Source organism: Culex pipiens, chromosome 3 (assembly GCF_016801865.2).
Source record: "Culex pipiens pallens isolate TS chromosome 3, TS_CPP_V2, whole genome shotgun sequence".
Taxonomy (NCBI): domain Eukaryota; kingdom Metazoa; phylum Arthropoda; class Insecta; order Diptera; family Culicidae; genus Culex; species Culex pipiens.
Window position 1 is genome coordinate 143337185 of NC_068939.1, and position 22690 is coordinate 143359874.

Below are 22690 nucleotides of genomic sequence, written 5' to 3' on the forward strand. Positions count from 1 at the left end.
ATCTAAAAGCCAAGCTGAAAAAATATTTTTTTCCGCAGTTTTCGAAAGTCTTGATTTAAATAAATTTCATCTTACACATAGGGGCAGAGAGGGCAGAATGGTCCGCAAGAAATCACACAAGAGAAAAAAAAAATTTAAATTTATGAAATACCAAAAGTTTTTTTTCGTTGAAAATTATAAAATCAGAACCGACATAAAGGCTTTCTTTCCTCGTTCGTGAAAAGAATAACACTCGATTTGCGGTAGATTTCCAAATCTAGGTTTCATTTTCCAATCGGTTACAATTATGAAAGTTTTTCAAAAGAAGGAGAGAATCCACTCGGAGTCGTGGACCTCGCGCACACTACATTCAAGAGACATTGGATAGAAGTTTACAATCAATCGTAAAAAGCAATCAGACAAATCCCGAACAGTTTTTTTGTGAACCTACGGCGAATTGGAAATGTCCATGTTGTCCGACTTTTCCGTCGTGGGGCTAGCGGTCTTTTCACGGGCCACGACCGGTGCTGGCGCCGGAAGATCAGCTTCTGCCGGTGGTGCCGGAGGAGGCGGGGCTAGTGTCGAATCTGCCGCTGCTCCAGACCTTGGCGGTGAGACGACCTTGTCCTCCTCCCCTCCGATGCGCTCCTCGGCGTCGTAATCGCGGCTGACGCTTTCCTCCAGGATCTTCTTGAGTCGCTTGTCCGGGGAGCGGCTCTTGCGGTCCTTTTTGGACGATCGCGAAGACGTTTCCTTGGTGCTGCGGCTGCTGCGACTGCGCGAAGTCGAGCGCTTGCGGCTTCGGGACCGGCTACGCGAGCGACGCCGCCGTTCGTCCTTGCTGCGGTGCGACTTTTTACGATCGCGACTGCGATTACGGCGGTCCCGGGAACGCGAGCGGTTCCTCGAGTGGGAACGCTTGCGACGATCACGGGACCGAGAGCGGCTACGATGGCGCGACTTGGAGCGCTTGCGGCGGTCCCTCGAACGGGAGCGGCTGCGTTTGTTTCTCGAAGGAGAGCGCTTCGAGTGGGACCGCTTTCGGGAGGAGTGGCTTCTTGAGCGGCTGCGTGACCTTTTGCGGGACCTGGATCGCTTGGAGCGTGACTTTGAGCGCTTCCGGGAAGAGTACGACCTCGAACGTCGCTCCTTGGAGCGAGACCTGGTACGCGAACGATGCCTGCTCGAGCTTTTGTTGTCCTTGCTGAGCATTCCGATGACCGGATCGATCGCGGCGGAGATCATACTCTGAGCTTCCTTCACAATTGACATCGCCTCTTCGATCTCCTTCTGGGCCGCCTCGTTGCTCTTCGCTTCCGGCTTCACGATCGGCTGCGTCGAATGGTGCACACTCAGCCGGTAGCCGCGGAACTCCGAGCCCTGCATCTTGAGCCCCAAAATGATGCTTTTTTGCTCGCAAAACTCCAACAGAGCGTACCGCGTTCGTTCGTTTTCCGCAAACCGAGCGTACTTGATCTCGCCGGCCACCTTGAAGTGGTCCATTAAATCCTCCAGACGCCAGTCCGACTTGATGTCCAACACGAGCAGGGTACGGCGCGTCTCCTCGATCTTTTTCGCGTCAAAATTCACCGGCAGCGGCGGATACTCCGGCAGATTGTTCTCGTCCAGCTTCGGATCGATGGTTTTCACGACCTGCGAATGAAAAAATCGTTTAGAATCGTACTGAATCCCACCACAACTCGCCACACCAACCTGGTTCGGAACCATTCCGTCGATGCGGTTCACCACCTCCGGCGGCAGCTTGCACGGCCCATCGATGTTGTGCAGCCCCGGAACCAACGTCCCGTTGGCGGCCATCTCCAGCGCCTTGTACTCATCCGGAATCAACCCGCCCTGCACCGGAATCACAATCAGCGCCCGATCGATAAACACCGTATTGGTCAGATGCTGGGCCACGGCCACGCAACTCGTCTCAAAGAACTTGACGTAGCAAATCCGGGACACAACCGGACACGAAACGTCCCGAATCGTCGGGTACAGCCGAATCTCGTCAATCTTCCCAATGTGGCCAAACAGACTCTGCATCTGATCCTTGGTCGCCTGCGGGGCAATGTTGGTGATCTGGACCACCTTCGTGCCGGAACCGCCTGCCATCTCGGAGCGCGGAATCAAATTCGGGGCCCACAGTTTGAGCGCAGTTTCACCAGCAAAATCCTGCAAAAATACACCACCGTTAATCACAATCGCACTCCCCCACAGCTAAAGCACTCACTTTTCACCAGGAAAACTTCCGCCCAATCGTTTGCGGATCGTTTTTCGGGGGTGCCTTCCAGGTCGACAGGAAAAAACGCTTTGGAAAAAAGCAAAATGTCGCAGGCGGCTGCTGCTGCGGGTTGACACACCGACACACACGCGCAAACGCCGGGTGGCGGTAGTAGAAAAATAGGTGTGGGTTTAGACTTTTACGCCTACCTAATGTTCTACCGTGCAGTTTCTATTAGATTGAGAATGTGAGGTACTAGAATGAGAAAGACAAAACGTAATCGTAGATTACGTTACGGCTGCTTTTAAATCGCAATGTTTGGACAGATTGAAATCGGCATCCACTTAAGAATTTAAGAATTTAAAAATTTAAGAATTTAAGAATTTAAGAATTTAAGAATTTAAGATTTAAGAATTTAAGAATTTAAGAATTTAAGAATTTAAGAATTTAAGAATTTAAGAATTTAAGAATTTAAGAATTTAAGAATTTAAGAATTTAAGAATTTAAGAATTTAAGAATTTAAGAATTTAAGAATTTAAGAATTTAAGAATTTAAGAATTTAAGAATTTAAGAATTTAAGAATTTAAGAATTTAAGAATTTAAGAATTTAAGAATTTAAGAATTTAAGAATTTAAGAATTTAAGAATTTAAGAATTTAAGAATTTAAGAATTTAAGAATTTAAGAATTTAAGAATTTAAGAATTTAAGAATTTAAGAATTTAAGAATTTAAGAATTTAAGAATTTAAGAATTTAAGAATTTAAGAATTTAAGAATTTAAGAATTTAAGAATTTAAGAATTTAAGAATTTAAGAATTTAAGAATTTAAGAATTTAAGAATTTAAGAATTTAAGAATTTAAGAATTTAAGAATTTAAGAATTTAAGAATTTAAGAATTTAAGAATTTAAGAATTTAAGAATTTAAGAATTTAAGAATTTAAGAATTTAAGAATTTAAGAATTTAAGAATTTAAGAATTTAAGATCAGGATTGCTTGTTTTAAAATCCGTATTGGTTTATTTAAAATGTGTTATTTAAATTTTGCTTTTTACTCAATACAAATGACTTGTCTCTTGCTTGTCCGGCAGTAGATCGACAATGCGTTGACCAAAATTAAACAAACACAGCCCCAATCTGACCTAAAAAACTAAACTGCAGCACCCCAGATTACCAAAAGTCATTTTTCATGCGTAAACTTGCAGCACGGGAAGGAAAAATATCTCCAAACTCGAATAATTGGAATCGAAAAATCAATCATCACTCCTAATGTAAACATTTACTGACGTGAGCAGGATAAACTCTTTGTTTACAAACTCACATTGGCCCAATTACATTGTTTTGCTTGAAAAAACCATCCGTCAGACGGTTTGCTCCCGGTAGATCCCGGAGCTAACCTGAGTTTTGTTTAGATTCGGATGCATCATGAACACGGATGAACTCGAACTTAACTTAGCTCTCGCACAAGTACCGCGGTGGGCTTGACGCGGGTGCCAAATTAGCTTTGCAACGCAATTAGGTCCCTGCGGTGGAGATGCCTTTAAAGCGGTGTATGCACATCGAAGGGAACCGGTCAAGAAAAATTTCAAATGGGCACACACAAAAAAATATAACGGTACACTCAAACCCCGATGGTTTGACACCAACTGTTGTCAAACGAACGGGGTCACGTTTTAGTTTGACACCCCTTTTACACGGAGTTCACATACACTACCAAACGTTTGTTTTGATAGTGTGCGTTAGCGCCGTGTAAAAAGTGACAGTTCGTCATTTTTTAGTTTGACTTTGACCAACCAACGGGGTACAAACTAAAAAAGTGTCAAACGAAAAAGTGACCAACCACCGGGGGTTGAGTGTAATGACAAAAGTAACTTACTTTTGAATTAAAAAGTTGTTAAAATTTGCTACATTAAAAGTTTTTTTCTTGTTTTGTAAATGAAAACTTTTACTGCTACAGTTTTTGAAAATCTCATTGCTCACTGATTCAAAAGTTTTTACTTTTAATTCGATTGTACAATTTCTTTCATTTTGACGTTCTCGTGTAACCGTGTACGCCTAAGTCGCAAATGTAAACAAACACTTTGGTGGATCCGGTGGTGCTGGTGAGTCTAGGACGCAAAGCAAAGCCAACCGCGGCAGCAGCCAGGACTCGGACGCGGAAACCTTCGTGAGCCAAACAGCAGCAGCGGAACGCCTTCGAAGGAAGGAAGGAAGGAGGGTGGTGCAGGAGCGGGACGACCCTGTTTGAAAAATGTCGCACGTCGTACGAGCTGTCGCGCGGTTTTCATTTTACCGTTTCGATATCGATTGGTCGAAAGGACGACAAACGAACGACAAACACTCGACATGCGCGACATTGTTTTTTCCATCGATTTTCCTTCAATTTGACGTCACGATATTCGTCGACGCAGTTTGACAGTTCTCTTCAGTTGGTCTTGTTTGGACTTGATCAAATCAGAGAAACTTTGTACCGAATCGAACCAGTTTACGTTGCCGAAAGTTAGTGTGGATTTTGGCCGGTTGATTGGTAAGTTGTGTTGCTTTTTTGTGAGCGGCTTTATCATAGCAATATATTCCAGATTTCCTGATTTCGGCCTTCGTGATGGAGGAGGAGGAGGAGGAGGAGGAGAACGGGTCACATCGTTGCTCCGGCGGGCCATGCCGGAAGACGGGAAGGGAAGCACCCGGTCTGCGATCGAGGAAGCGGATTGATGTTTAACTTTCCGCGGGAGGTGGCGGTGCGTGCCATACCCAAGGAGGAGGACAATGAAACGGCAAGTAATGGATGTTTCCCCCAATGGAACAGAAGGAGGGAGAAAGACCATTCCCCTTCCCGTCAAGTCTTGGGGAGGTGTACAATGTTCCGTGTGAAAAGAAAGGTGGAGGAAGACGGCGTTTCTGATCCGCCGGAGGTTTTTATACGGTGAGTTGTGTTTTTGAAACGATAGAGGGGGTTTTGCATCCCATTTGGACGACGGAAAATAAATGAGGACGATGAAAGTGTGCGTGGGAGGGACTGGAGAATTAAAAACCTGAAACCATCACAAATTCTAAACAATAAAATTCTATTTTTCATACCAATCTTTCCTGAATCTTTTCAATTCCACAATTCAAATTTTCTAAGATTCACATAAATATAAAAAAATCTATTAAAAGGTATAGTTTCGTTCAAAAATATGAAAAAATATATTAAAATTATAAAATTGTGTCTATTCAATTCAATTCTATTTATTTCTTTGGTTATCTTTTAACAATACACTCAAACCCCGATGGTTTGACACCAACTGTTGTCAAACGAACGGGGTAACTTTTTAGTTTGACACCCCTTTTACACGGAGTTCACACACACTACCAAACGATTGAAAATTATAAAATTACAAAATTATAAAATTATAAAATTATAAAATTATAAAATTATAAAATTATAAAATTATAAAATTATAAAATTATAAAATTATAAAATTATAAAATTATAAAATTATAAAATTATAAAATTATAAAATTATAAAATTATAAAATTATAAAATTATAAATTATAAAATTATAAAATTATAAAATTATAAAATTATAAAATTATAAAATTATAAAATTATAAAATTATAAAATTATAAAATTATAAAATTATAAAATTATAAAATTATAAAATTATAAAATTATAAAATTATAAAATTATAAAATTATAAAATTATAAAATTATAAAATTATAAAATTATAAAATTATAAAATTATAAAATTATAAAATTATAAAATTATAAAATTATAAAGTTATAAAATTATAAAATTATAAAATTATAAAATTATAAAATTATAAAATTATAAAATTATAAAATTATAAAATTATAAAATTATAAAATTATAAAATTATAAAATTATAAAATTATAAAATTATAAAATTATAAAATTATAAAATTATAAAATTATAAAATTATAAAATTATAAAATTATAAAATTATAAAATTATAAAATTATAAAACTATAAAATTGTAAAATTGTAAAATTATAAAATTGTTAAAATTTTAAAATATTGAGGTTCTACAAATCATGAACTCTTAAATTTTCAAATTGTATTATTCTTAAAATTCTTGATATTTTCAAAACTGTTTTTAAAAATATCAAAGATTTTATTTTTATTTTAAAATTATTCCGATATTTTAGATTTTAACGATTCTAACATTCGAGCATATCATAATTGTTCAAAAACTTTAAAGTTCATTGCTTCTTTAAAGCATGGACTTCAGAGTCCCAAGAAACACATGCACTTTAAATTTAAAAAATAAACCAAATTCTCCATACAAATTTTGGATAAAAAATCAACATGCGTTGATTTTGATTTTTTATCTGAAATGTAAAATGTTTAAATGAAATATTATGTTGTGCTAAACATTTTTTTGTCTTTTTTCCCCAAAAATTTACAAGTTTAGAGACTACTTTTTTTAAAATTTTACATTGAAAGTTAAATTTCACATTTCTAGTTATATTTTGGATGATTTAGCCGAATGACGTAATCTTTTTTCAGGTAACCAAAAATATTCCAATCGAATCCTGCTGACAACCCAGCATTTTCGTGTTGTCCCACGGAACGGAAGCTGTAACGATCGCAAAAACACTTGCACCGGAAGTGCGTAAACCGACCTTGTCCGGACTCCGGTGGCCATCCGTTCGTGGGATGCCGAGGCGACGAGATGAACTGAAAGGCCAACTGGAAGACAACGCCAAAAACCACGTGAAGATCGCGACACACAACAAGTAAAATTAATGAATTTTTGTGAAATCGAGTGAAAAAGATTAATTTACAGAAATATATGTATTTTTAATAATTTTAAAATAAAAAAAATTTTTTACTGCCACATAACCTAAAAACCCGAAAAAACAGCACACGACAAAGGCACGACATTCTAAATAACAAAACCGTGCGACGTCGGTCGAATGTCGTACGACAATGTCGTACAATTTCGATTATCGATCGCACGACAAATACGACATTTTGGTGCAAAAACGTCTGACATTCGTGCGACAGTCGCGCGACATTGTCGTGTGACGTCGTACGATTGCGCGGACGACAAACGACGGACTTTTCAGTCAGGGGAGGTCAAGTGCTCGAAAAGGACAAGGCCAGCTTCCTGCAGGAACTGCAGCTGTTCCACGGCCGGAATGTGTAAGAAGGAAGCTTGGGTGTTTTGTGGGGTTTGTGATTGATTTTGTTTGTTTTTGTAGGATGAGAGGTAGGAATGTGGATTCGCACCGGTTGTATTGGGTGGTAGTGGCCCGGGATTGGTGGTTGAAGGTCAATTCGTGTGAGGACTGGGGCGAGATCATCGAGGAGATGGCGCTGCTGAAGCGTTGCGTGAACAACGAGATTGCGTTGAAGAAAATTAACTTCTGGTTTTTGGACAAGTACGCGAAAGTTTATTTTCACGATGGGCCTCCGAAGAAGAGGAGGACGACAAAAAGCTACATAATCGGAGGTGGTCAGCGCACATGTTGCACTCGGTGCCGGCGGTTTACAGCACCGGTGAGTATTGAGAATGTGTGCAGTGGCTAGCCAACTTCACTTACTTTCCATCTCTTTTAGCAACTTCCCGCCCACAAACACTCACGTCGCGACGGCGCAGCTTCAGCCGAATGAATCTGGACAGTGAGCAAAAAAAAAATCTGTGTAATTCTCGAAGTAGGATTACGTGCTCAAAATCGAACTCCGTTCCGAGAGCCTCGTCAACTCCATGTTCCGGATGCGCTTCCAGGATCGGGAACTCCCCGAATCAATGGCCAACTCCTCCAAGACTGTCCTGATTGAGGCCGGAAACGTGACCATCGTGTTACACTGCTGTCGCGCGTCGAAGCCTCCATCAGGAACTGTCCAGCCTGTGGTATTCGGAAGTGACCGGTGGCGTACCGTATGAAGCAGATGCTAGTGGAGAAGCGTTAAATACAAAAAAAGTGTTTTTCTAACATACTGTTTAATTTTTTTAAATAAATGTAAAAAACCAAGCACATTTTTCTGAAATTATCCCTATAGTGCTAAATGTTGTGTATTCTTGCCATAAAAGGTTTCTTTTCCAATTAATGTAAGGTACGCACATCGGAAGGAATCGGTCAAGAAAAAAAATCAAATGGGCAGCAGCGGCAGCGCAAGCAAGTCAGAGAGGGTGAAGAAAAGCCCCAAGAAATCGCTCTCTCTCCTTTGTTCTGCTGTCCGTAAAGCTGTTTCTTGACCCCTTTCCTTCCGATCTGCATACTAGTCTTAAAATTTAAGACAGCCGAAAATAAATATGTAGTTTTCTCCAAAAAAAAAATGGATCTTGCAGCCCTGCTCTCCGAATCCGATCTAAAAATCATTCGATGCGCGGCAACAACAAAAACATGTCAAACGCGCGCGACGTTGACCGTTGCAGCAAACAACAACAACATCAGCAAAAGTGTGCAAGAGTGAGAGCGAAAAACTGCCAGCCAGCCAGCCAGTTGTCAAAAAACATTCGTCGCTCTCGGTTCGCTCGGATTCTCGGATCTGCTCCTGCTTCGTGTCGTGGTGCATAATTTTCGATTCCCCGCCGTCCGTCCGTCCGCCTTGGGTGCATCCCTCTCGAAAAGTGCAGTGTTTTTTTTTCTCCTGTGTGTGTGTTGTCCATTTCGCGTTCCATCTGGATTTCCTCCGGTGGCTGTGGAAGGTTCTGCGTGGAAAGTTCGGTTTGGCGGCCAGAACCAGTCGGAACACAGCAGTGACTTTGCCCAATTTAGAAGGTATGTTTTCGGGGTGTTTTTTTTTTGCTGAATGGATTGGTTGAGGCCAAAGTTCACCCACGGTTATCAGCCTCGGGTGCTTTTGCGTTCCACGAAGTACCAGGAGTTCCGGTAATCTGTACCCCCCTCCAGGAGCCAACGTTATCGACCAGGCCACACAATTGGATGTTTGTCCAATATGGTGCAGCGCAGACACAATATTTTTCCTCCAATGACGATACAGTTGAGTGTGACGTAATTAGAAAATCGCGACGATATTATTTTCCGTGGCCTGGTGCTGCACTTGCAGCGGTGGCCGCGGAGGATCTTGTCAAGTATGCCTACGTTGTTTTCGGGAAAGTGTGGCGCAGCCTGGAAAATTAGGTCATGTCATGCTTTGAGTGGTACAAAAGCCCGAGAAATCAACTCCAGAGGAGGCCAGTGAAAAAATGAGTCAATAATCGTGCGGTTTGTGACTCATCGAAAATTGTCTTGCGGTGGAATTTGCGATTGTCGTTACTCTCTTATTGCTCGTGCATTGATAATATTTTCAGGGAAAAAAAGTAAATAAATGAATAAAAGCATCGAATCACAGAGTAATTTTCGTGTACGCACACGCGCGTAAATAACTCTATTGGCATTTAAAATATGCACAGCATCCGAGGAATTTTTTTCGAATTTTCGGACAAAAAAATAAAAATAACATTTGAATGAAAAAAGTGATTTAAAATGCATTATATATCTGTCCAGTTGTTTTGCAGTTCAAAATGCAGAAAAATGCATTTTAGATTGTTTTTAGTTGATTTAACTTCTATTTTCATTAAAATTTCAAAAACTTTGAAAAATATTTGCAACGGCCTTATCTGAATTAAAAAAATTATAAGGCAATTGTTTTTTTAAGTATTTTTTTAGAATATTCTTAGATTAGCTTAAAGTAGCATAAGCTATTCTTATAGTATCTAACTCAGTAACAACATTTCAAAAGGGCGAAACCTGCGATCCTGCCGTTTCGGGAAAATCAACATTCAAAATTTTGCAATTTCGATCAATTTCTATTTCCACAAAAAAGCATGACAACCATCAATTTTGTCAAAACGTAATAGAAAATAGCAATAATTTCATCATAGAGAGCAATTTGAAATTAATTAAGGTGTTTTTGCTATTAAAAATTGAGAAAAAGAAATTACGCCTTTTTGAAGAGCGTGCCTACATTTTCGCCCCACCGTATTCGCCACCCACTCAACCAAAACAACGGTTTCGCCCGTCAGGTTACGCCACAAAGCAGAAGTAAACAACAGATTCGCCCTTTTGTTTTTTGTTCATTTTTCGGGGTTTCAAAGAAAAAAGTGGTGAAACAACTATTTTATCATTGTGAAACGTTACAGTCAGTGATAATACAGTGATATTTGCAACCTCAGTGATAAAAAATTGGTCTAGAAAGCCTTCATAAGGAGTCCGGTTCAGGCCAAGACTCGTTGAGCTAGGATACACCGTAAGTAGCAAGTTGGTTTGACGATGTGGTCTATATTGAAGTGACGTTCCTTGGGGTGTCCTCGCCGGAAGTGGGAGACATGGCACCCCGCGACACCATCCTGCCTTCTCAATCTTTGCATAGCTTCAATGGTTACGGAGGCGATGATTTTGTTCGGCATTTCTCCTAAACCTCCCTACACTAACTTTTTGTCCTGCAACTGCTCGACCCAGAATCCCCGAATGTCCCAAGAGCCGGTAAATTATGGACCTTCATATCTAGATTGTGAAACCAGACCAGATCCGATACTACAATAATTGAAATTGAAAAGTTATGTATTTAGGATCATACAAATCTGTGTTTGTTGTGGAATTGTGGTCAGAGACATCAGAAACATACATTTTGATTCATTTTGAGGATTGTCAGGTTAAAATTCACCAAATTATAACGAAAATTTAGTGTTTGTTAAATATACGTCGGAACTTGCAGAAAACACTACATTCGCCCCTCGTGATTGGGTGAAAACACAAGGGCGGAAACTCAATTTGGTTTGTTTTGATTGATGTTGTTGATTAGCCCTTTTGTTTTTTGCTTGTAAAACTACGTATTTTCGGAATTTCGTGATGATGGAGGGTGTTTTAGAATCAGTTTTGTTCGCTTTATATGATTTTGACAAAAACTCAGTTTGTTTACATCTGAGGGTTTCGCCCTTTTGAAAAGTTGTTACTGAACTCAAAATCGACAAAAATGCATATGGGACATTTATGCGAACATGGGCAGTATATATAATAGTAGTTTATGCAACAAGTTGCAAAAAGAGGTTTTTTTTCAGCACGAGTCGTACATTTATCCAACGAGGTTCACCGAGTTGGATAAATACGAAGAGTGCTGAAAAAAACAAGTTTTGCAACGAGTTCCATACAACATTTTACAAAAAAAGTGTCCACGTGGTTTGTGGATGGTCCCATACGACGAGTGCTAAAAAAATCAAGTTCAAGTGCTTACAACATTTTTCGCAATTCCGCTTTTGAATGCAATTTTATGTCAATCATTCATGTTCAAAAAATGTTACTATTCGCTACAAATGTTGAAAAGTTCAACTTTTGAGCACCCATTTCGGTGTTGGAAAGTAGGACTTTTCGGCACTGGTTTTAAAAAGTATTGTATTTTTTGCAAAAAAAAAGTTTGTGCGGTGTTGAACAACGGAATTTCAGAATAATACCAAATATTTTAGATCCTGTTTTGTTTTTGAATAGGTCCTATATACATATAAAACACAATCCAGGTTTTTAAACGAAAAAAAAAGGCGTTCGAATGATGAACGCCCGAAATGTCAAAATCACGCGGTGATACCAATATTATGAAAAAAGTGTACCATGCCATGACAGCCACATTTTTTTTCTAATGTTGGTGCTACTGCGCGATTTTGACATTTCAGACGTTCACCATTTCGAACGCCATCTTCGCTTAAAAACCTGGATAGCTTATAGGACCTTTAAAAAAAAAAAAAAAATCTCTAGAAATGATAAATAATGCAGAAAAATACATTTACGATTGTTTTTTGTTGGTTAGACTTCTATTTTCATTAAACATTTTAAGTTTTTTGAAAAAATGTTTTTTTGCCACCTGATTTTTCTAACAAATTTTGAAGGGGGGGGGGGAAGAAGGAGGGGGTGGGCAGGGCGACATAAACTTTGAAAAATATTTGCAACGGCCTCACAAACTTTTTCACAAAATATCGTATTTTTTGTATTTTCACAAAAATCTAATAAAGTAAAAGGCGTACCGCCCCACCGTCACGAGATATCGAAAAATGGACCTCATGTTCGTGATCAGGGACCAAAATTACCCCTTAGAGCAAAGTTTCACGAAAATTGAAGAGGGGTCGGGACAACTTTTTCCGATTTCGTGTGAGTGCGTGGAGAATTGCCCACGTATTTTGTGAAAATTTGAGTATTCAAAATAATAATATAACTAATGAAGTGGAAAAGCATACAAAATTTCGCTTCGTTTGATACCCATATTGTAAATTTTGAACATTTAAGTATTTTTGAAAAATAACGGAATTTTGTGAAAGTTTCAGGATTGAAAAAACTCTGAAGTGAAAAAGCATACAAAGTTCCGCTTTGTTTGATACCCATATTGCAAATACTAAACTATCAAAAAATATGTACCGTAAACCGGGGTGACTTTGATAGGATTTCAATTTGTTTTTAGCATATTTTCCAACAGGTGAGGTTTTTCTCAAGATTGTTATTTTTAAAACATGTACTGGGGTAGACTACACAAAGTCCATGCACTATTTCGGAATAAAAGTTTTTTCAATAATGTTTAAAAAAAATAGTTACGTTAAAAATTCTTAGTTTTAATTCCGGGGTGACTTTGATAGTCATAGTTTTTCTTGTTAAAATCATATTTAAGATGTTCAAACTTTATTTGTACCCAAGTTTGTACCCTAAATGTACCATCACTAAAGTAGCTGATATAGTTTTTAAGAAAAAAAAAACAATGTTTATATTTAGTTAACTAAGTGTATAAGCTTTTAAGCAAAATACATATAAATTTAAGGTAAAATTGTTAAAAAGTCGAAATTTCGCCTAAAATTTGTTAAAACTGGTTTTGTTTATAAAATTATCGATTTATTTTGCATTTTTCTCAGAATTTGAAGCACGAATCACAAGTTTTCACATTTTAGATGAAATTTATTTTACTGAAATTGCTTATAAATTTGGAGATTTTTTTTAAATGGTGTTTCAAAAACACATATTATTTATTATTTACAAATTTATTTACCCTTCTCCTAGTGGAAAATTGTCCAACGAATCCGAAAATGCATTACGTTTTCCGATTAAAAATCATGTTCATTGAGAAAATCATGACACTTTGAGAAGTTTAAAATAATGACTTTCATCAACATTTTCTTAACTATAGTTAACTAACTATTTAAACTTGTTAAAATTTTATGAAAAGTTCTTCTTGAGATAATTTGAACACTTCTCTACCACGGTCAGTATGTTTCTAAACCATTCCTTACGTATTTTGAATGTACTCTTCATTTTGCGGAAAAATCGTAAACCTATCAAAGTCACCCCGGCTATCAAAGTCACCCCGTTTTACGGTACTTGGTGAAAGCATTGAAAATTTAACACGATTTGGTGATTTAGGTAAGTACATTTTAGAAAAAATTAAAAAAAATGAGTCTTCGTCCATTATCGGCGATAAGACTATCGTTCAGAAGAGTTCTTGCAAATGAAAAGGGGCAACTTATGGTTTGGTTGAAAATTAGGGTGGTTCACGATTAGGGTGATTTAAAAAATCTAATTTTTCAGGAATATTTTTGGGAATTTTGTCCAAGACACTAAAATTTTATCTCATAATCTACGCCTTCTACGACCAAATTTACAGAAAGCATCTGAGCAACAGCAAACCTTCAAAAATCAGTTTTTAAACGAGGCAACTCAGGGTAAATTTTTAGAGAAAAGTGATGTTCAGGGCACTTTTAGAGTGAAAACGATTTTTTGCCAAATTTTGGGTTTAAATGATAATTTTAAATGGAAACCCAAAATATGACCAAAAATCGTTTTTTGACACTTTGGCTCAATTCTGAAGGCAGATTCAGATTCAGCGGGCAAAATTACATGGAAAAACATATATTTGGACAATTTTCGAGTTCGTTAGGGTGGTCCCATATGGTTTTCCCTTGAAAATTAGACTTTTTCAAATGAAGATCTCGAGTTTAAAGAAAAACACGCCTTTTCGAGATATTTAGGTTTAAAATTGGCATCTTTTGTACATTAAAATGGCTGTAACTTCTGACCATTAAGTCCAAATTGACCTGTCAAAAAATGAAAATGTTGGAATTGGGTACTAAAGCCCTATGTCAAATTTTATGTACAACGGTAAAAAACACGATTAAAAACCATTTCTGATCACTTTTTTCATTTTAATGCTAAATTTTCTTTGACAAGACAACATTTTTTCGATGGATCAACTATGGTCCCCTTGGAACGAGCTGTCAAGTACGAGCTTTTCTGTCAAGAAGGACCGCGAGGTTAATTTTTCGAAATTGATTTAAAAATAAATTTTAAACTCTTTGTGGTCGTACAAAGGGTCATTTTACTCAGAAAAATAAGCTTTATCGCTGTAAACAATAATATCAGCAATCTAAGCATCATTTTAGGACCCAACTGTAGAGCTCTAATAGTGCCCCGCACAACACTTAACCCTGAGTTGCCACGTTTAAAAAACTGATTTTTGAAGGTTTGCTCAGATGTTTTCTGCAAATTTGGTCTTAGAAGGCGTAGATTACGAGATAAAATTTTTGTGTCTTTTCAACCAAACCAAAAGTTGCCCCTTTTCATTTGCAACAACTCTTCTGAAGACACCAAAGCTCCAAAACTTTACCATTTTTCGGAAAATCCATTTTCCACTTAATTTTGTGATCTGGACCATTGTGCATTGTGATTTTTTAATTGTAAAATTTTATTCTCAAGGCATGCAATCAGATGTTGCTGTTGAGACACTTCCCGTTTATTTCAAATGGAAGGTTCGTATTTTATAAGAGTGAACATTTATTCTTTAGGCAAAGAATCGTATGCTGCTAAAAATTTTGGGATGTTGTAAAATTTAAGTTTTAACTCTCAAACGCGAAATACGGTGATTTGGGACAGATTTAAATGCTATTTTTTTACCAAAAGGTGCTCAAAGTTTCCCCCATTTACGGCCGGCCGCTCAAGTTCATCACCTACATTCTAAATGGAATACTTTCGTAACGGAGTCTCGCTCGAAACCCGTCAAACAACCGGAGAGAACATGTCTGAGTGGTCGTCGCCGTTGCACACAGCCTTTTTTCAATGCCACATGTACCTACTGCTACGGGACTGTTGTGACTGACTGCAATTTCCATATCCATCCATCGATATGTAAAATGCTGTAGGCCTGTAAGTGTGACGACGTGTTTGGTGCGGCGCTGCCTCGCACATTGATAAAATCAATCGATACGTCTGAAAATCCGATTTTCCGGTGCTAATTTGCTCACAGACAAGGAGATGAGGATTGTTTATTTTAATCTTTCGGCAATCTGTCGGTTCTTTGCAAAACTAAAAATACAACATTTGAATATGACCGTTATTTTTGGCGACGAAAGAGAGTTTCGTGACTGTTTGTCTGTGATTTACTTCTGTATAAGTTTAATGGACATTGAGAGCGAGAGGAGCGTAATAAAACGGCGCTGGTTGATTGCTCCACTATCGAAAGGCGCGACCGACCGTTGACTTTGGAAGACAACGTGGAATCGCCGACACCTGCAGCAGCAGATAAGCTCCAATTGGACGTCATCGATTGAAACAGTGTCTGTTGGCGCCGCGTATAGGTGAGATTGTGTTGGAGAAACACCGCGGAAATCAGTTACGAGCACGCAAAGATTCCGTGAGTCATTGCTGGTTTGACAACGTGGAACAAAAATCACTTGTCTTTTTTCAGCTGAACAAAAAAAAAAGCGCTGATGCAATTTTGATTGCTTTGACATTTTGAAATGTTCAGAAATCTGTTTTCATCACTTATTTACTTTCTTTTTATTCTTACTTTATGAAAATTATACTTGATGAGTCACCAAGGAAAAAAAAAACAGCTGATAAACCTTCCCGTCACGATTTTCTTACGAAAGGCCATCCGATGGAATGATGTAAGCCTTGCGTATTTTGCCAATCAACAACGCGTGTTTCCTGTTGAGTGCACGTGCCTCATACAGTGTATTGATTCGTTTGATCTGAAGTCTACACGATTGTACCGGTTGAATCGAATATTTTAAAGTCTTAGATTCAAATTGAAGTGTCTTAACCCACCGGCAGTCGCGTACGTGTACTTTGTACACAGTTTGTAAGGGCACTTGTAAGAATGGCGAAAACTCGCGACTTTCCGAAAGTTAAGGAATAGTTCTTGTACGATGCAATTTTACAGATTTTAATCTAATTTTTTTTGAAAATTTATATTTAAAAACGATATTTACAAAATGAAACAATGATATCAATACAAGATTTCGAATAACTGGCAATCCTGTCAAGAGGTATGAGTTCTTGTGTAAAATTTATTTAGCTTCATAACGCCGAATAACATTATTTTCACAACTCCAACTATCGATTATGTCTTTCAAATAGTTTTCTAGAGAGTAAAAATGAGTTTTCTCTTCTCAAAAACATAGTTAGGATTTAAAAATGACGGAAAAAAATAATAATAATTTGCATAACGTGAAGACTTCCATCATTGTCATGATTTTTCGTTCAAAGATATAAATTTTGCGTCGCTTTCAATATTTTGACAAAATTCCTTCAACAAGTTGTTTAGAATAGTGCCCTACACATGCTGATTCCTTTTGGTAACGATTATCCCATTCCTTGTAAAGTTATGGAAATCGTCATTAATCAATGATTGCCAACTAGGACGTCAATGACTGTGCCACAAATATAAATTTTGAAGCACATTTGATTTAGATCAAAAATTCTTTCAGTGGCTTCAAGAAGACAACAACCACCACATGCTGATTCCTTTTGGTGCTGAAATTCGTTAAATTGAATTTAATACAGAATATTTTATTGTGATGATCAATTTTCTTCGAAAATGATCAACGGCTTCACCAGAAGGCATTAAAGTGCCCAATTTGAATAAAAAAAAACTAAAAATGTTTAGCAATGAATTGTGAATAGTTTGAATAGAAATTCTAGGTGTAGACAACAATAAAAAAAATGTAAAAGATAGCAATTTTAAAACAGTGCTCTTTAGGCTGGTACAAATATTTTTAAAAGTTTTTGTCACCCCCCCCTTCAAAATTGGCCCGAAAAATCAGGGGGCAAAAAAAATATTTTTACAATAAACTTCAAAATTTCAATGAAAATTCAAGTGCAACCAGCTGAAATCAAATTAAAATACATTCTTCTGCGTTTTAAATCATTTTTAGCATGTTTGGGTTTATTAAAAAATCTTAAGATTTTTTGAAAATTTTCGATGCAAAATCTTTTTTTTCGATACAATTTTTGTTTTTGTCAGATCTTAGATTTTTTGAAAACTAATGATTGCAAAACAACTGAACAAGTGTAAAATGCATTTTAAAACACATTTTTCATTTAAATGTGTAGACTATGGCTTGTTATTTAAATTTTTATATTTTTTTGCCCCCCCCCCCCCCCCCCCTTGACCTCGGCCAGGGCCGAGGGACAAAAACTTTTTTAAATATTTGCATCGGCCTTATCAATAAAACACTACTGTACTAGCTACTGTAAGCTAAATTTGAAATAAATTCTAACCTCCGCATTTTTTTAAAACATTTTGTCAACTTTTGTCGTTACTAAGATATTTGAAAATAAACTGCAAAATGAGGCTGTTAACGCACATCGTAGCGGATGTGGTCCCGTGTGTCGGGGAGAACTTAGTGATCCGGTAAGTCAAAACGCGATTTACTTGGGATGGTTTATTGTACGAAAGGAGTACAGATTGGCGGTTACAAGTATGGTTTTATTGCTCTACTTAACTTGCCCCTGAGGAGGGGTGACTGTCCCGGTCGACCATCTGGTCAGAAGTGTCTTGTGGTTGAGGTCTGGTCTGATTCCTAAGCTAGTCAAGTTCTTGCGACCGGGAAGTCTACAAAACATTACAAAAGACAAACCACTTCGTGTCCTGAAACGACTACAAACAATGAACATAAAGGTACACGAAGGGCTACTGTGATTGTGTGTGTGGGGTTACATAATTTACAGTGTTGTCTGGAAGTGTTTTTCTACTAATCGTCAAAAATGAGTGAACTGGGCGTGAACAGAGGCCGTTGCAAATACTTTTCAAAGTTTTATCGTTTCTTATTAAAAAAAAATACAATGAATGGCGATTGCTATTTGCGAAAACGTCCAAAATTCCTTAGGGATTTCTCAAACAAAAAAAAAATGAAGAATGCTGATTTTTTGTTCCAATATACAGCAATTCCCCACGAAAACAGCATGATTCGAAAAAAAAGTTCTCCGATCGAGCTCAATTTTTTTTCTGGGGGATCCTTGGCCGAAATAATTAAACCCGTATTTTTTTGTTTGGCCATTAGGGTGACCTACGCCGTGTTAGGGTGGTTCGAAAAATGGCAATTTTCGTCGATTTTCGCAAAAGCCACTTTTTTTCAAAAAGTCATATCTCCACGCCATTTCATCCAATTTCAGCTGTCCTAGACGCAAAAGAAAGGTGATTAGTTTGGCTATTTGGGAAAAATAGTAAGAAGTTTCAAAAATCTAGCTTAACATTTGAAAAGGTCGTATGAAAACTTAAAATGCTGTTTTGAAGGTCTCGGGACCAAAGAGCCTATGTCTGAAAATATTCAGACATCATATAAAAATATATGATTCCTCGAAAAATTTCACATAACATATCAAAAAATGGTGAAGTTATGTTTTCGATACTCTGAGATACGATTTTTTGAAAAAAAAACTGGGTTTTTCGACACGTCACGCGCAAAAATGGGAAAATGACGAAAACGGGAAAAAATCGACTTTTTTCACTAAACCTGCGTTAAGTTGAAAATTTCAGCGATGACCTATAGATGTTATGGTACCAAATGTTGCGTCTTTTAATTACAAAAAATTTGGTACCCTAACATGTATAGGTCATTGCTAAAATTATAAGTTATCGCAGTTTTAGTGAAAAAAAGTCGATTTTTTCCCGTTTCGTCATTTTCTCATTTTTGCGCGTGGCGCGTCGAAAAACCCAGTTTTTATTTTGAAAAAAATGTATCTCAGAGTATCGAAAACATAACTTCACCATTTTTTGATATGTTATGTGAAATTTTCCGAGGAATCCGATAAATTTTTTTCAGACTAAGCTCTTTGGTCTCGAGACCTTCAAAACAGCATTTTATGTTTTCATTCAACCTTTTCAAATGTTAAGCTAGATTTTTGAAACTTCTTACTATTTTTCCCAAATAGCCAAACTAATCACCTTTCTTTTGCGTCTAGGACAGCTAAAATCGTTTGAAATGGCGCGGAGATATGATTTTTTGAAAAAAGTGGTTTTTGCGAAAATCGACGAAAATTGCCATTTTTTGAACCACCCTAACACGGCGTAGGTCACCCTAATAGCCAAACAAAAAAATACGGGTCTAATAATTTCGGCCAAGGATCCCCCAGAAAAAAAATTGAGCCCGATCGGAGAACTTTTTTTCGAATCATGCTGTTTTCGTGGGAATTGCTGTATAGTGAAATCTACCTCAAAATTGTTCAGGCAAAACATCAAAAAATTCATGAAATTATAGTTTTTGCTAATGTTTCTTTTTCCGTTTCTGTGGTGCCAAAAAATGTTTTTTTCAAACCTATTTGTGATTTGCAGTAAAAAAAATTGTTTACACAAAAGTCAGAAGTTTTGTTTTTTTCTTAAAATTTGGAAAAGGACTGGAGAAAATGAGAATGTTAGTGTAAACTAAGTTTTTAATTTTGGCTTTTCGAATGAGGTGTAAACTATGTTTTTGATTTTATACAACTCTGGAGTGTTTTTTGAAAAGGTATAATATTTTTTTTGTGTTTTAGGCGTTTTAATGCCGTTTTGAGTCAGGGGTATTCAAAAGCACCCTAAAAGCAAAAAGTGAACATTTTGTTTATTAAACATTTTCAAAAACAAAAAAATAGAACTTTGAATACATTTCATTTTGTTGGTATTATTTCAAAACAAGTTTTTTTTTTATTATATTGATGCTTTTTGCTATTTATTTGGTATTGCCCTCGAAATTTCAATTGAAATATTTTAAACTACACCCAACTGGCAGTCGCATGATTGTGATGCATAGCGGCATGAAAGTATATCAGAATCTGCATGAAATCCGTCCTCATGCATTTTTTTGCGATATAGGAGTATGCCATTTTTGCCCGTTACCGACAATTATCGACATTACCGACGGCTTTTTGGTTGTATTTCACAAAAAAAAAAAACACTTGGCAGAACGAGGATAGAACCACCAACTTCTTGGTTATTGATCCGACACGCTACCACCGCGCCATGGACGCTTGATGATAAGTGAGTGAAAGAGCACCAACATATGCTTCTCTTTGGAGTGTTGCTCGGGGACGGGCCAGCATTATATGTGGTGGAGACAACTGCAGACCGCTGAAATGTTTGCATGCGGGCAAAAATGATCTACGGGCAAAAAATGTTATAAAATGTGACATTTTCTGCAGCAAATCCACTGTTGCAGATTTTGAGATATATTTTTCCTTTGGGTGTAGAAAAATACAATACAGTACTTGTTCGGTAACTGGGCGTTGTTTAACTGAGCTGCTTTTTAACTGGGCGCTCGATAACTGGGCTGTACTGCCCATGTTAAACGAGTTAAATTTTCCCGAAAAAAAACTTAATTTTCTCCTGATTTGTAGAACAAAGTACTGGATGTTTTAGGCTTTTCTGAAAGATCACATGATTTTGAACCAAACTGCATCAATAACTCAAAAGTGATGGAAATACATAGTGGGGCATTTATGCGATCATGGGCAGTGTAGCCATCTTAAAAAGCAGACAAACGTCAAAAACTAAAAACAAACCAAAATGACCAAGGATCTGTAAGCCCATACATCCAATTGAAATGTGGTCAAAGACAAACTTATGAGAAATTGGACGAGCTTTCTGGTAAAAATATTTACGAGACTGAAAAATCAAGTCTGTCATATAGAAATTGCCAAAAACCACCAAAAACCCTATTTTTTCAATATTTTTATTTTTAAAACCGCTGCAACTTCACAAGGATTGGACTTAGGACAGTGGTCAATATGGAGACTTTTATGTAAAATTGTCTGGAGAATCGACTCTCGTGTTTGGTTTTTGAAAATTTTGACGTTTAGAGCACTTTTGAAAAAAAAAAACAGTTTCAGTAAATGATTTTTGTATTTTTTTTAGGTGATTTGCTCCATCCTGCATTTTTCGTGAGTCTTTTTGTAACATCTAAGGCTATTTTCAAAAAAATATGAGCGAAAAAAAATCGTTGGCTAGCCTTCAAATTTGAAAAATCTCATATAAGTGGAGTGTTGTTTTCTTTCAGTGCATTTTTTTCGGAAAGCCCGCCAAATTTCCTACAAGTTTGTCTTTTACCACTTTTTGATACGATGCAACGGCTTCGAGTTACAGCAATATTTAAGTTACGAAATACAAAAATATTTAAAATACTTACGCCCTTCTCAAATGTCATTATCGAGTTAAACTGGCTCCATATACACAAAAATGGCTTATATAAGCGTAGGATAACATGTCTACAAAGTTTCATTGAAATCGGAGAGGGTCGGGTACAACCGATTCCCTATTTGACATGGAATTGCTCAACAGTAAACTAATTTCAGATTATTTTTTTAAGTTTTAAAAATACCGTCGTTAGGAGTGACATTAGATCAGGCCTGCCCAACGTCCGGCCCGTGAAGCCATTTCATCCGGCCCGCGACAGCTTTTCAAAATAGTTCTATGACCGGCCCTTAAGGCTGTTCAGGAAAAATTAAATAAATAAATTGATTATCTGAAATAAACAAAATAAGCTTGAGATCGAATTTTTATATATTCATACAACATTCTTCATGTTTGAATTTAATTCTTATAATAATATGAAAAAACTTGGATTGTTGTCTGAAAATGTTTAAAAAGACTCTAAATTTAAATATCTTTCAGTTTTAAATGTGTTTTTTTTCAAATTGAAGTTTTTTTCTATTTTCTTTTTTTTAAATAAATAAGTAAGCAAAATCCAATGTATTTTTCCAAAACAACTTTTCAGTAATAAAGTTTTTTTTTGAAAAAAAGCTATAAAAAGCAAATTATTCTTACTGAAAATAGATGGCTGCAAATATTTTAAAATTAATAAAAAAAATGTTCCAAAATGAATCAAGAAATAAGGCAGCACAAAATATATTTTAAATAAGCTTTAAATTTCGAAGAATCACGAATTGAAAATTTAAATTTTTATATATTTTTATAATTTTTTAACTTTTAAAATTTGTGTGTTTTAAAAATCATTTAATTTTTTTTTAAATATTTGAATAAAGGTGCACAACAACGCGCAAAGTCTTTTTGTAAAGGATATTCGAATTCAAATTTCGTTTGAATAAATTTTATCATGCCGCATTGATTTTTTTAAATTTTAGTGTTGAGGAAATTAAACTTAAAAATTGCAACGACCATTAAAATTTGAATGTTTTTTTTTTAAATAAAATATTATATCAAGGTATTTAATTGTACTATACAATTTCAAACATACAAAAATTGAAATAAGTCAAATAAACACATTTTGAAAAGTTATCTTTGTTTTTCATTCTTCA

The 22690-nt window shown here is 36.6% G+C and overlaps 3 protein-coding genes across 4 annotated transcripts in view; 2 read left to right on the plus strand and 1 right to left on the minus strand.

Moving 5' to 3' along the window:
* Window positions 1-236: 236 nt before the first annotated feature.
* LOC120415955 (probable splicing factor, arginine/serine-rich 7) lies at window positions 237-2373 on the minus strand. Its single transcript, XM_039577597.2, has 3 exons — window positions 2213-2373; window positions 1693-2154; window positions 237-1632 (listed from the first exon to the last, which is right to left on the minus strand). The coding sequence occupies exons 2-3, from the start codon at window positions 2092-2094 to the stop codon at window positions 427-429; spliced, it is 1608 nt and encodes a 535-aa protein (XP_039433531.1). The 5' UTR covers window positions 2095-2154; window positions 2213-2373; the 3' UTR covers window positions 237-426.
* Window positions 2374-7397: 5024 nt separating this feature from the next.
* Window positions 7398-8167, plus strand: LOC120415956 (uncharacterized). Its single transcript, XM_039577598.2, has 2 exons — window positions 7398-7709; window positions 7770-8167. Exons 1-2 carry the CDS (start codon window positions 7413-7415, stop codon window positions 7821-7823), a joined length of 351 nt encoding a protein of 116 aa, XP_039433532.1. The 5' UTR covers window positions 7398-7412; the 3' UTR covers window positions 7824-8167.
* Window positions 8168-8686: 519 nt separating this feature from the next.
* Window positions 8687-22690, plus strand: part of LOC120415894 (choline-phosphate cytidylyltransferase B-like) — a 70965-nt gene continuing 56961 nt past the window's right edge. The window contains exon 1 of one of the 2 annotated variants that reach the window (XM_039577533.2): window positions 8687-8935. The gene's annotated coding sequence lies outside the window, so the exon portion shown is untranslated. The remainder of the gene's footprint in view (window positions 8936-22690) is intronic. The other variant, XM_052709424.1, reaches the window with a different exon arrangement.